The following is a 14,430-nucleotide window of genomic DNA, read 5'->3' as shown; positions in this document are numbered from 1 at the left end:
ATTTTGTTTAGCCTCTGGATATGAGCTTAACATTAAAGAATAATCAGAATTTTCCAGGTTAAGAGTTGACAGATCCAGGGAATGAGAAATTCTGATGATGAATCAGGGAAATACAAATTAAAACCACAATGAGATACCACCTCACACCAGTCAGAATGGCTAAAATTAACAACTCAGGCAGCAACAGATGTTGGCAAGGATGTGGAGAAAGAGGATCTCTTGCACAACTGGTGGGAATGCAAACTGGTGGAACCAGTATGGAAAACAGTATGGAGGTTTCAAAAGATTAAAAATAGAACTACCTTATGACCCAGCAATTGCGCTACTAGGTATTTATACAAGAGATACAGGTATGCTGTTTCGAAGGGGCACATGCACCCCAATGTTTATAGTAATGCTATCGACAATAGCCAAAGCATGGAAAGAGCCCAAATGTCCGTTGACAGATGAATGGTTAAAGAAGATGTGGTGTACACACACACACACACACACACAATTGAGTATTACTTGGCAACACCAAAAAGAATGAAGTCTTGCCATTTGCAACTACGTGGATGGAACTAGAGGGTATTATGCTAAGTGAAATTAGTCAGAGAGAGACAAATATCATATGACTTCACTCATGTATGGAATTTAAGATACAAAACAGATGGACATAAGGGAAGGGAAGCAAAAATAATATAAGAACAAGGAAGGGGACAAAACATAAGAGACTCTTAAATACAGAGAACAAACTAAGGGTTGCTGGAGGGACTATGGGTAGGGGGTGGGCTAAATGGGTAAGGGACATTAAGGAAGACACTTATTTGGATAAACAATGGATGTTATACATAGGGGATGAATCACTGGAATCTACTCCTGAAATCATTATTGAATTATATGCTAACAAACTTGGATGTAAATTAAAAAATAAATAAGTAAATAAAAAAAATTCTGATGATGAAAAGTGGATGTATGTATGAACTCAGATAAACCCAGTTCACTTCTCACCTCCTCTGGCTTACTAGACAAGGTGCTTTGCCCATCGCTGCTCCTGTTCTGTTACTTGTACCACCGCCTGACATCCCCTCCTCTTTCCCTCTGCCAGTCCAAACCTATACTCTCTTCAAAGCTCACCTTCCCTCTCACTTCTTCCAGGAATCATTTTCTAGTCATCTAGCATTCAGAAATCTTCTCCCTTTCTGAGAAGTATTTAAGTATTCTGAAATACTTAAAGCTTTGTATCCTCAAATCTGGGAGCTAATTACATGTTGTTGTATTCTGCATGTGAATCTCCTCTCCCATGGGGAACTTTGGACTCTCCAAGAGAGACTTCGTGTGTCCTACTTATTTTCTAGACTCACATCTTTGCAACCTTGGGTAGTTGATAAATAATTATTTATATTTTCCCTTCCTTGCTTTAATACTTAAATTCCTAAAACTCTTCAGCCTAAGCTTAGTCCTGTATCTTCTGAAGGTACAAATACATGGTAAAACACTTTTTACCACATATGGAAACACATCTTAAAAACCTTTTCTTTTTTGCTTTATACTTACATTAAATATCATGGATGTCTTTAAGATTAAGAATCTTGAAAATTGCCTTAAGCCGGGTGATCTTGTGTAGTACACGGCAGGTTGGGGAAATAGAAAGAATGAAAACAGACAGACTGTGACAGTTGCTTCACTCCAGGAAAGAATCATGTTTCAAAAGTGAATTGCCGTGCAATAAAATTAATGAATGTGATTCTAGAATCATTGCATTTTGTCTCACTGCATTCCTAGGTATTGTCCTTTCCAAATACATTTCTTTAGCAGAGGCTGATAAAATGAGGAGCAGAGACTCTGTAAATAACCTGTAAAGTGTTATTGCTGAGCCTGTGTCTTGCTTTCCTGTAGTTGGGGAGCAGACAGTTGTGCGGAGTTTTCCCATTGCCTCCATCACCAAGGAGAAGAAGATTACGATGCAGAACCAGCTCCAGCAGAACATGCAAGAGGGACTGCAAATTACATCAGCATCCTTTCAGGTATTAAGAAAGGGAACCATTCTTCTGTTCAAAAGTTCTCTGGCACCTGGGTGACTCAGTCAGTTAAACATCTGGCTTCAGCTCAGGTCATGGTCTCATGGCTCGTGAGTTTGAGCCCTATATTCAGCCCTATATTTGTGCTGATAGCTCAGAGCCTGGAGCCTACTTCAGATTCTGTATCTCCCTGTCTGTCTGCCCCTCCCCAACTCACACTCGCTCACGCTATCTCCCTCTCTGTCTCTCCCAAAAATAAATAAATGTTAAAAATATAAAATAAAATAAAGATAAAAGTTTTCTACAAATGATGTGGCCACTTTCTGTGATCATGGAGTCCAAAGTTAGAAGATAAGGAGGATTAGAGGGTCTGAGAGGGTAATCTTCAACTGAGTAAACCCATCAATCATCTTGTACTTAATCCCTCACTTCCTGAATCCTTTGGCCAACTGAGTACCAAAAGATTATCTGTCAATATTTAGATCTCAGAAATTCTGACACACACAATTGACTGTTGTTCTCTGCCAACTCATACCTTTGTGTTTGATAAAAGCTTTAGATAGAAAGCAATTCTCTTGGCATCTCTTTCAGAAGGAAGTGCCCTATGGCCCTTCTGTGGAAGAGATAAAACTCTAAGAATTACACTCAGGGCTAAAGTACTATTGGTACTAACTAAATAACCTCTAATTAAGCAGAGAATTTTCTAGGGGTTTTTGAACATATCAGAACTTATGGAATTATTGATGCAAAACAGACACTGGGGGCACCTGGGTGGCTCAATTGGCTAACTGTCCAACTCTTGATTTCGGCTCAAATTATGATCTCACAGTTCATGAGATCCAGCCCCACGTCAGGATCTGCACTGCTTGGGATTCTCTCTTTCCTTCTCTCTCTGCCCTTCCCCTGCTCACTTGCTCACTCTCTCTCTCTCTCTCAAAATAAAAATAAGAATAAATTTTTAAACTCTGACACTGGAAGAGTGATCTTTTCTTAGTTTTTCCTTTTTACAATTCTGAGTCTGTGATATTTTGCTCTTCCTATTTTTATGCCTTGTCTCTGACTTCTCGGATTTTTAAGTGCTCCAATTCTTGCATCATTCCTTCTAGCCAGGAAGCCACCCCTAGAACCTCCGTGTGCTTATTGTGTGAAATGTGAGGCTACTGACCTCTAAACTCCAGACCTTCTCCCATCACCTGGGGAGAGAAGCCTCCCAGGGATTTCTTCACTGTTCCAACTGCCAAAGGACTTTAAACTAGAATATTGCTTGACTATACTGGTTAGGATTCTAATCAAACAGACTTTTTTCTTACTAGACTTATGGTATCTTGGGGTAAGAAGAGACTTCCTGTGGCCAAATTCCCTGTCTAGAACCAACAGTTGAGGAAAAAAAGGACATGTTACCTGCTTCATCCACTATAAGTTAATTTCCCTATCCCATCATAGAAAAGATGGTCTTAAAGAAACCCAACTTTAAGATACATGATTTTCCTTACCAACAAACCATCTATGACAAGTAAACCTTTCTGAGCTATTTTTAAAAAATAAAACATTATATTCCATGATATCCAAGGTCCCCTCAACCTCTGGACTTCTGCCATTTAGTATTATTTTCTTTTATTTCAGTAACTTGAGGAGAAGTTCCCTGGAAATCCTTAATGCCTCTAATGTATTTTATCTCTTTTGTCTCTAGTTGATTAAAGTAGCATTTGATGAAGAAGTGAGTCCAGAAGTAGTAGAGATCTTTAAGAAACAGCTGATGAAGTTCCGTTATCCTCAGTCCATTTTCACCACCTTTGCTTTTGCTGCTGGACAAACTACCCCACAAATAATTTTACCCAAACAGAAGGAAAAGAACACCTCCTTCCGGTAAGAAGACAGTCAAGTTTCTTCATTTCAGCGTTTTCATAGCTGACTGTCAGGGGACGTGACCTATCCTGTGGGTCAGTGTATGCATAATTGCTCGTTTTGTTTGCCATTCTGTCAAGCCCATTGGACCAAGCTCAGAAAGTTATAGAGCAGCAGCACTGATGTATGTAACAAGTTTCAGCAACTAAAAGCTACAAGAAGTTTTGACCAATATGTCCATTGCTTATGATATATTTTTAGAGAGTGAAATTCTGTTTTCCCTTTTCCCCATATTAATCACTTTCTAACTGCCTTTGAGCAATCCCTTCAGTTTTCTTTGATGTCCAGGCCTACTAGACAGTTTTTCTTTGACCTAGAGATGGGAGCCTTTATTTTTTCTTTTTTTATAACTTTTTCTTTTGATACAATTTCAAATTTACAAAAAAAAGTTACAACATAATACAAAGAATTCCTGTATACCATTTACCAAGATTCACCAATTGTTTGTTTTGTTCCATTCTCTTTATCATTCTCTCTCATATATATTGTTTTCTAAACCACCTGAGTTATACGTATAATACCTTTTTAGCCTTAAATATATCAATATATATTTTCTAAGAACAGACCACAGTATATAACCAGGAAACTTAGTTGGTATAAAACTTTCATCTAACCCAGAATCCTTATTCAAATTTTGCTGATGATCCTTTATAGCTACATTTTTTTTTCTGCCTAGTACAGAATCAGGCATTGCATTTACTTGTCATATTTCTTTAAAGGAACCCTTATTTTCTGATGAAATTTTTAGTAATTTATGTTGAAACTTTTACATTTCAGTTATTACAGAATAACAATTGCATAAAAATTATCTTCAATTAGTGATAAAATATAGGAGCCAAAAGTTGAGTTCATTCACCATTAATCACCTAGAATTTGGGCATCTGCCAGTACAAATTACATATTAGGGAGGAGCATGAAGACTTTGGAGAAAAGCCCTTCCCTTTGCCTGAAAGTAAGATAAACTGGAGATTATATAGAAGAGTTGAGGACCCAGAGAGTGTGTCATTACTAAATGGTATAGCTGACCACCTGTGCCACTGTTACCTGCTAAGTGAAGGAGACCATGCAGATCCAGAAATGATACATTGAAACATGAACAGCTTCCTAGGTATTTACAGTGGTGAGGCCAGCAACTTGTCTTAGCACTGTGGAATCACAGAGGAGCCTGTGATATCTATTATCCCAGCCCTCTATGGAAGAAACAAAAGTTTGTGTGGCATTTTATGTTTAGAACCTATGGACTAGAAGAGGAAATATATGCACACACACACACACACACACACACACACACACACACGTATACCCACATACAAAATCAACCTTACTGTATCAAGCTTATGCTATTCACCTGCAACAGAGACATAGCAATTTTAAAATTTAAAACATCTTAGAATTGTCTTGAGTATGTAAGCATTTACAGGGTCAGAAGGCAGGACACTATGCATACACACTTAAACATGGTGCTAACTATAATTATCATATAGTTATGATATATAACTCAAAGAAATATATGATATATGATATCATATATATCATATATATATGATATATATTATATGTCATATATATATGATATATAACTCAAAGAAAAGCCTATGAGTTAGTAGAAAGAGTTTGAATCAGTAGAGAAGGGGGCAGACTGGCTTCCATGCAGGAGGACTGCTACCGGCATAGTTTGTAGGAGCTCGTGGGAGCAGTGGCATGGATAACCAGAGTGCATTGAGGGGCATGTTTGACCAAAAAGCCAAACTGAGTTTAGATTTGGGAAAGTAGCTTATGTCCCACTCTAGGTTCTTGCACTTGTTGCCTACAGCCCTCCTGATGACAACAGTGTTTTATAGGAAATTAGTCTGCTGCCATATAAAAAATGATTTAAGAAGAACAGACTTGCTGAAGGTCTGGACAATACTAGTAGCTGTGGGAATGGAGAAGAAATAAGTTGAGCTGTGTAGGTATCAAAAAGTGTAAATGGTGTCTTCCTATTAAATTGATGTTGTCTTTGGTTTTATGACTTACAGTATCTTCTCAAAAACAATTGTGAAAGGTGCCAAAAGGGCAGGAAAAATGACAATTGGGCGGCAGTATTTATTGAAGAGGAGGACAGGGACAATTGTGGAAGAGAGAGTGAATCGTCCTGGATGGAATGAAGAAGATGACATATCAGGTATGTGAGAAGTCCTTTTTCCTTCATGACTCAGTTTTATTCTTTCTTCTTATATGAGTAAGAATAAGAGACTCATGTTGTTTCCATTAAACCTTGACTCACAAGAACCTAGATCTCATAATAAGATTAGAGGCACTTACTAGCTTCTCAGAATTGGAAAAAAATATTTTATTTTCCCAATATTCCATTGTTCAGCTAAGATTCTGTTAAATTATGTTTCTCTGTTACTAAATCCACAGAGGTGGTTGGCTATTGTTACGTGGGTCTCATCAAAGGGAGAAAGAAAGAAACCCCAGTGCATAGAGAATTTAGGTATAAAGTAATCCCCAGTACCTTGTCATTATGCAATAAGAATAAGGAAACAAGGACATTGGGTATTCAAAATTAAAGATTTGTGTTTGGAATGAGAACATTGTGGATACTCTTAATCAAAATGAGGGACCAAAGATGAAGGGATCCTTAGATGGTAAGAAAAAAAATGCCTACTACATATTCAAAAGAACAGAATCTGAGAAGCTAAGATTCTTCTCGGTTGGGAAAATAGAGGCAGAAAAACAGTCACAAAATGTCTGTTTTCTATTTCTTAACCCATTACAGAGTATGCTTATGGAATTAACACTAGGGATAATCTGATCTAGTAGGAGGCAGGATGCCTTTGCACCCTTTTTCTTTTCAAGATCTTAGAATCAATCACCAGTAACTATACCACTACTACTTCTACTAATAATAATAGCAAAGAACCTTTTGAAGAAAGAAACCTCATGTTTTAAGAGATCACTGGCTAAAGGTCTCCATTTCAGTATGGGTAGCTACATACTCTGAGAGCAATGAACAGACCCACTATGTATTACTGAAACAACCATTTTTTGGAATTCTGGCCTCTTTACAGTCACATGGAAAGCCATAAAAAATTATCCATCACTACTGACTCTTCTAATTTGAAGTTTTAATGATTACACAAAAGAAAAACTATTATTCTATGATAATAATGCCACCAAAACACCAAATTACATAATGTTCTGTGCTTCTCTGAAAATAAGAGGCCAACACAAAGCTGATACCTGATGATATGTTTGCATTGTGAAGTTTACGAACTAAAATACAAAGTCTTGTATTTGTAGGGATAAGCTGTTAGGGTTTTTTTTTCTTTTTAAATGGAAGAGAGCCTTATTATTTCCCTTGAGGTTACATATCTTTGAGTACATATCCAAAAATTCTGAAACTTTAATTTGGTTTCTCTCACTGTAGAAATAAATAAAAAAGTAAATTAGGACAGTTCTTAACATGGACTTTTTTTTTCAGTTAGAACATAATGGTACCCATTAGGAATGTTGGTTTTTTTTTAAATCCTCCCCAAAATGCTTGATTATTGGGTAAATCCTTCCACATCTAAAATCTTAAGAGATTCTGTAACCTGTGATTGCAACATTGTGAGGGAGTTTCCCATGTGTACCACATCCTCTGACAAAATATTTTCCACAAAAAAAGTATAGTGTCTTGATACCCCTCTAAGAAAGGTCTTTTCCCACCAGTGAATTTCTGCTTAATCTAGAAATTTCTAATAAAAGTTTATGTTCTGAAAAGTTAACTGAAATGTGGATGATGAAGTTTGTGTAGAGATTATATTAAAAATAAATTTTACTGATGAGTTAGCTTCTGACAGAGTTTGAGTGTTTATTTCATAGAGTCCTAAATAGAAATCACTATACTTTGGCATTAGTAAACAAGCTAGATTGAAACAGAAAAATACGGCTAATGAATTCAAAATTATATTGTTTTTAGAAACTTTGAGTTAATTTCCCTGGCATTTTTTTAAAGTTTATTTATTTATTTATTTATTTATTTATTTATTTAAGTCAATTCTACACCTGGGGCACTTGCATGGCTCAGTCAGTTGAGCATCTGACTTTGGCTCAGGTCATAATCTTGCAGTTTGTGAATTCAAGCCCCACATCGGGCTCTCTGCTGTCAGTGCAGAGCCTGCTTCAGATCCTTTGTCTCACTCTCTCTCTGCCCCTCCATTGCTCATGCTCACCATCTCTCTCTAAACTAAATAAAAGCATTTTAAAAAAAAAGAACCATGGGAATCTATCCCTGAAACCAAGAACACGCTGTACACACTGTATGTTAGCCGATTTGACAATAAATTATTGTCATAATTAAAATTGTTTTAATTAAAAGTTTTTTGTTTTTTTTGTTTTTTTTGTTTTTTTTGTTTTTTTTGTTTTTTTTCAACGTTTATTTATTTTTGGGACAGAGAGAGACACAGCATGAATGGGGGAGGGGCAGAGAGAGAGGGAGACACAGAATTGGAAACAGGCTCCAGGCTCTGAGCCATCAGCCCAGAGCCCGACGCGGGGCTCGAACCCACGGACCGCGAGATCGTGACCTGGCTGAAGTCGGACGCTTAACCGACTGCGCCACCCAGGCGCCCCTAATTAAAAGTTTTTTAATTAAAAACAAAAAGAAAGAAAGAAGGCTCTGCACCCAACGCAGGGCTCAAGCTCACAACCCCAACACCGAGAGTTGCATGCCCTTCCAACTGGGCCAGCTAGGCGCCCCTTCCCTGGCATTTTAAGTTAATTTCCCTCACATTTTGAGCTTCTGATATTTTATTTCTTGACTATCCATTACTGTTTTAATTTATGTTTGGACATAATGATTCTTCAAAGAATTAATATGATTTAAACTGTGACATACATAGTGCCTGTAGCCCTAATATAAAACTCTCTTGGTTTAAGAATCCTCTTCAGAGGGAAGCTTTTATTTTTTTTTTTTTAAATGTTTTTATTTTTTTTTCAATGTTTATTTTTTTTTGGGGGGGACAGAGAGAGACAGAGCATGAACGGGGGTGGGGCAGAGAGAGAGGGAGACACAGAATCGGAAACAGGCTCCAGGCTCTGAGCCATCAGCCCAGAGCCTGACGCGGGGCTCGAACTCACGGACCGCGAGATCGTGACCTGGCTGAAGTCGGACGCTTAACCGACTGCGCCACCCAGGCGCCCCAGAGGGAAGCTTTTAATCCTCTACTTTGAGCTATATCATTTTTTCAAAATCTGTTTCTGCATTCACAGTTTCAGATGATAGTGAACTCCCCACAAATACCACTCTGAAGGCCTCAGAGAAGTCTACAATGGAACAGTTAGTGGAAAAAGCTTGTTTCAGAGACTATCAGCGTTTAGGTTTGGGAACCATAAGTGGCAGCTCTTCTCGCTCAAAACCAGAGTATTTTCGAATCACTGCCTCCAACAGGATGTATTCACTCTGCCGGAGGTAAGTCTGTTAGTGGCCTCTAAAAAGACACCTTTCCTTTCTTCCATTTGAGTCTTGAATGGGCTATTTGTCTCCATAGCCCAGAGGGAGAAAAATGCCAGAAAACTAGGAGCAAGATCTCCAGGGAAATGTGTGTTTAAGAGGTACTTTTTATGCAGCATGAGTAAGCATCTCCTTGGCATTCTCAGAAGTATAATTACATTACTGAACAGTGCCTAGATTAGATCAAAGAGTGAAAGGTAAAAGTTTTTGTCTCCTATATGATTTTTTCTTGTCTTTCTCTTCCCATTTGCATCTTTTCTAGCATCTATGCCTGAAGATAAGTTGAAATAAAAATAGGATTTGCCCAGGCAGATAGGAGAGATGAAGGTCTGCTGTAGGCTAGGGGTCCACAAACTTTTTCTTTAAAGGGCCAGATACTATATATTTTCAGTTTTGCAGGCCATATGGTCTCATTGCAGCTACTCAACTCTGCCAAAAAGCAGCCATAGATGGTAAGTAAATGAATGGGCAGGGCGTGTTTTGGCCCACGGGCTGTAATTTGTTGACCCAAGTGTAGGCAGGGTTTTCTTATGCTGTCTAATTAGAATATTTCCAAGGGAAAGTACTTAAAGAATGTAAATGAACATGTTTTCTTGTTTCTATTCTTGTCATCTCTCACTGTTTCCTATATCAGTAAGGCCCTATTTCATGCTTTATATTTTTTAAAACTACATTCTGCCATGTACAAGTTAAATCATTTTCATCTCTGGGTAAGCTGTTTCCTTTGCATTCATAAATTCTTGCTTTGATTAAACAGAATAATGCTGTGAAAGCACTTTGTACATATTTTAGAAAGTTGTCTTAATGTTACTATTAGTTTCAACCCCACTGTTCTTAAAGAACTATAGGTATCTCATTTTAAATGACAGTTTAAATTTATAAATACTTGGCCAACAGATGAAAAGATACTCAACATCCCTCATCATCAGAGAAATGCAAATCAAAACCACAATGCAAACTGGTGCAGCCACTCTGGAAGACAGTATAGAGGTTTCTCAAAAAGTTAAAAATAGAACTACCATATGATCTAGTAATCGCACTATTGGATACTTAACCAAAGAATATGAAAACACTAATTCAAAAGGATATATGCATCCCTATGTTTATAACAGCACTATTTACAATAACCAAATTATGAAAGCAGCCCAACTGATGAATGGATCAAGAAGTACACACATACACACACACACACACACACACACATATGCACACAATGGAATATTACTCAGCCACAAAAAGGAATGAAATCTTGCCATTTGCAGCATAGATCTGGACAGTATAACATGTATGGATATGGAGAGTATAATGCTAAGTATAATAAGTCAGTCAGAGAAAGACAAATACCATAAGATTTCACTTGTGTGTAGAATATGTATTTCGCTTATATGTAGAATTTAATAAACAAAACAAATGAACATAGGGAAAATAAAAGAGAGAGAGAGACAAAGTTAACAGACTCTTAACTATAAAGGGCAGATGGTTACCAGAGAGAAGGTGGCTGGGGGGACGGGTGAAATAGGTGAAAGAGATCAAGAGTACATTTACCTTGATGAGCACTGTGTGGTGTATACAATTGTTGAATCACTATATTGTAACCTGAAACTAATTGAACATTATTTCAACTATACTGGAATTAAAATTAAGAAAAAGAAAAAGACCAAAGACATGCAGGATTGAGTGAGAGGTTTAATGTGATTGGTGCTTCTGTTGGAGATAATAGAGGAAATGCCAATATTAAAGAACTAACTGCAGGGAATTTTTCAGAATTGCTGAGAGAAACCAGTCCCCAGGTCCAGGAAGCCAAAATGAATCCAAAGCAAATAAGTCCTCATCTAGAGGTATTGAACTGAACCCACAGAACATCTAAGAAGAGGACACCAAGCAGTCAGAGAAAAGAGAAAGTTCACCAAAACAGGAATAGCAATGATGAATGACATTTCAGTATCAACAAAGTAAGAAGGCAATGGAATCAAATCTTCAGTAAGCTAAAGAAAATAATCATCAACCTAGGTTGTACACACAACAAAAGTATTTTTCAAAAATAAGGCAATTAAAAGTATTTTCAGAAAAACAAAAACATATATAATAAAAAATACCATTGTGAAACTTGAGAAACAAGTGGGAAATACAGTTTGAGATTTGGGCCAAATAAAAATTTTTCATTAAGTACTGAAAGATTGTGATTCTGTTGAGTATGCAATAATTTTCCTGGATACTCTATCCTTCTAATTAAATTCTTTTTGTAGATAGTGTAAGTCGTGGTGTCAAGGTGTAATGTCCTGCTGTTTGGGAAGCATGCTATCAAAATCCTGCCTGCCAGTGAGAAAAACAGACCTCATTTCTCATTTTGATCTGTCAGAAACAAAATAAAATAACAGACCACTTATTAGAGCCCTTGTAATAAAATGTTTATAGTGATATAAAATAATATATATCCCTCAAATAATATATTAGGAAGAAAGGAATGGAATAATAAAAAATAATCCAAAAGAAGGCAGAAAGGAGAAAAAAGGGAACACAGAACAGATGGAACAAATAGAAAGCAAATGGTAAGATGGTAAATTTAAATTCAAATATATCAGTAATTACATTACTTATCAATTGACTAAATGTTCCAATTAAAAGAAAAATATTACCAGAATTTTGTTAAAGCTTTATGCTGCTTTAAAGGGAGATACCTAATATACAAGAATTCAGAAAAGTCGAAAGTAAGAGTACAGAACAAATACACCGTGCAAAACTGCCTTTTACAAAATCACACATGACAATTCATTATGACCAAGTGGAGTTTATTGTAAGAATACAAAACTGGCTTGAAAATTGAAAAACAATCAGTATAATTCACCATCTTAAAAGAATTAAAAAGAAAAAATATGTTGCATTACAGGAGGGGAATCAAAGCAGAAATGGCTACTGTGAGCCTGGTCCAAAGCATGCAGTGATGGAAGGTCCTGGAGACAGTACGTGGTGGGACAGCCAGACAGAAGATTCCTCTAGGCCAGAGAGGCAAGGGAAACTGTAGGGGCGTGTGATCCTCAAGCCCACCCCTCCCTCCTCCTATGGAAATTCGTGCGCAAAGCTTGAATATTTGCCTCTGGGGGGATCTCAAACTCAAGTGCAGAACTTGCAGAACAAGTGAACTGTGAAAATGGGGCAAAAACATTTCCAAATTGATAATTTTTTTTATTCCAAGAAAAAAAAGAAAAAAAAATATAAATTCACTATATACAGAAAAGCACTTTATAAAATATAATGTACATTTATGATTTTTAAAAGAAGAATTCTTATCAACTTAGAAATATAAGGGAAGCTCCTTATCTAGTGCCTAAAAAATCCTACAGCAGAAATTACTTTTTGAAAGTAATTGTAATTGAAAACTTTTACTCTGAGATCAGGACAAGGTAAGGATGCCCACTATCACGACTTCTACTCAGTGTCATACTAGAGGTCCTAAAAGGTGCCAAAAGACTAGAAAAAGAAACAATAAAAGGCATAAAGATTGAAAAGAAGGAAAACTATCATTACTCACAGATGACTTGCTTGTATACTTAGAAAATCTGAAGGAATCTACAAATAAACCTTTAAAATTAATACATGAATTTAGTTAGGTCCCTGGTACAAAATTATTATACAAGAATTAGTATATACATAGCAAAGGTAAATAATAAAAAAATGAAATTTTAAATGATGTTATTTTGGTACTGACACTACGTAGAGTAGCTCTAAAAAGCATTACTTAGGAATAACTCTAATGAAAGATATACAAGACCTCTATGTGGAACAGTCAGAACAATATTGAGGACCATTAAGGATATAAATAAATAGATATTTCATGTCCTTGGGTTTGAATACTCAGTACTTTAAAACTGTAATTTTTCAGGGCTCCTGGGGTGGCTCAGTCAGCAAAGCATCCAACTTGGGCTCAGGTCATGATCTCACAGTTCATGAGTTTGAGGCCCACATTGGGCTCTCTGCTGGCAGCATGGAGCCTACTTTGGTTCCTGTTTCCCTCTCTTTCTGCCTGTCCCCAACTCATGCTTTCTCCCTGTTTCAAAAAATAAATAAAAACATTTTTAAAAAAACCTTTAAAACTATAATTTTTCCAGAAATTGGTCTATAGATTCAGTGCAGTCCCAATCAAAATTCCAGCAAAATGTTTATGGAAATTAAAAAGATGATTCTTTTGGGGCGCCTGGGTGGCGCAGTCGGTTAAGCGTCCGACTTCAGCCAGGTAACGATCTCGCGGTCCGGGAGTTCGAGCCCCGCGTCAGGCTCTGGGCTGATGGCTCAGAGCCTGGAGCCTGTTTCCGATTCTGTGTCTCCCTCTCTCTCTGCCCCTCCCCCGTTCATGCTCTGTCTCTCTCTGTCCCAAAAATAAATAAACGTTAAAAAGATGATTCTTTTAATATATAAAGAGTATATAAACTTTAATATATAAAGTTATATAAAACTTCAGAAGGTCAGGAATAGTCAAGATAGTCTTATAGAATAATACTGTAGGATATCTAGACTTTTTATAAAGCTACAGTAATTAAAATAGTATGGGATTGACACAAGGATAGTCAAACAGACCATTGGGGCAAAATAGGGAATATAAAACAGCTCAACATATATGGACACTTGATTTAAGGTAAAGCTAGCACTTAACAGCAGTCAATAAAAGATGTTTTTTCAATATGCTGGATATCCATATGAAAAAAAATTAATCTTGACTCCTGCCTTATATCATACACAAAAATCAATTCCCACTGATCTATGGGTCTACATGTAAAAGGTGAAAATAATAAAGCTTCTAGAAGATAGAAGAATATCTTCATAACCTTGAAGTAGGAAAAGATTGCTTAGGACAGGAAAAGCACTATCCATAAAATAAAAGACTGATAAATTAAGACCTTCTGTAGATATCAGAAGAACATCAGGAAACATTAAAAGAGTAAAAAGGCAATAAAAAATGGCAGGGGACTTAAACAGGAACTTCACAAAAGAAGACATCCTGGTGGCCAATAAATATCTGAAAAGATGTTCAACCTATTAGTCTTTAGACAA

The 14,430-nt window shown here is 36.7% G+C and overlaps 1 protein-coding gene across 3 annotated transcripts in view; it reads left to right on the top strand.

Moving 5' to 3' along the window:
* Positions 1–14,430, top strand: part of SBF2 (SET binding factor 2) — a 500,238-nt gene that overhangs the window by 434,815 nt on the left and 50,993 nt on the right. For all 3 annotated transcript variants that reach the window (XM_030330868.1, XM_032594814.1, XM_030330866.1), the window contains exons 23-26: positions 1,879–2,006; positions 3,691–3,866; positions 5,924–6,069; positions 9,144–9,342. In XM_030330868.1, coding sequence (XP_030186728.1) covers positions 1,879–2,006; positions 3,691–3,866; positions 5,924–6,069; positions 9,144–9,342 — 649 coding nt within the window. The remainder of the gene's footprint in view (positions 1–1,878; positions 2,007–3,690; positions 3,867–5,923; positions 6,070–9,143; positions 9,343–14,430) is intronic.

This window comes from Lynx canadensis, chromosome D1 (genome assembly GCF_007474595.2).
Source record: "Lynx canadensis isolate LIC74 chromosome D1, mLynCan4.pri.v2, whole genome shotgun sequence".
NCBI classification, from domain to species: Eukaryota; Metazoa; Chordata; class Mammalia; order Carnivora; family Felidae; genus Lynx; species Lynx canadensis.
This window is presented reverse-complemented; position numbering and strand designations above follow the sequence as displayed.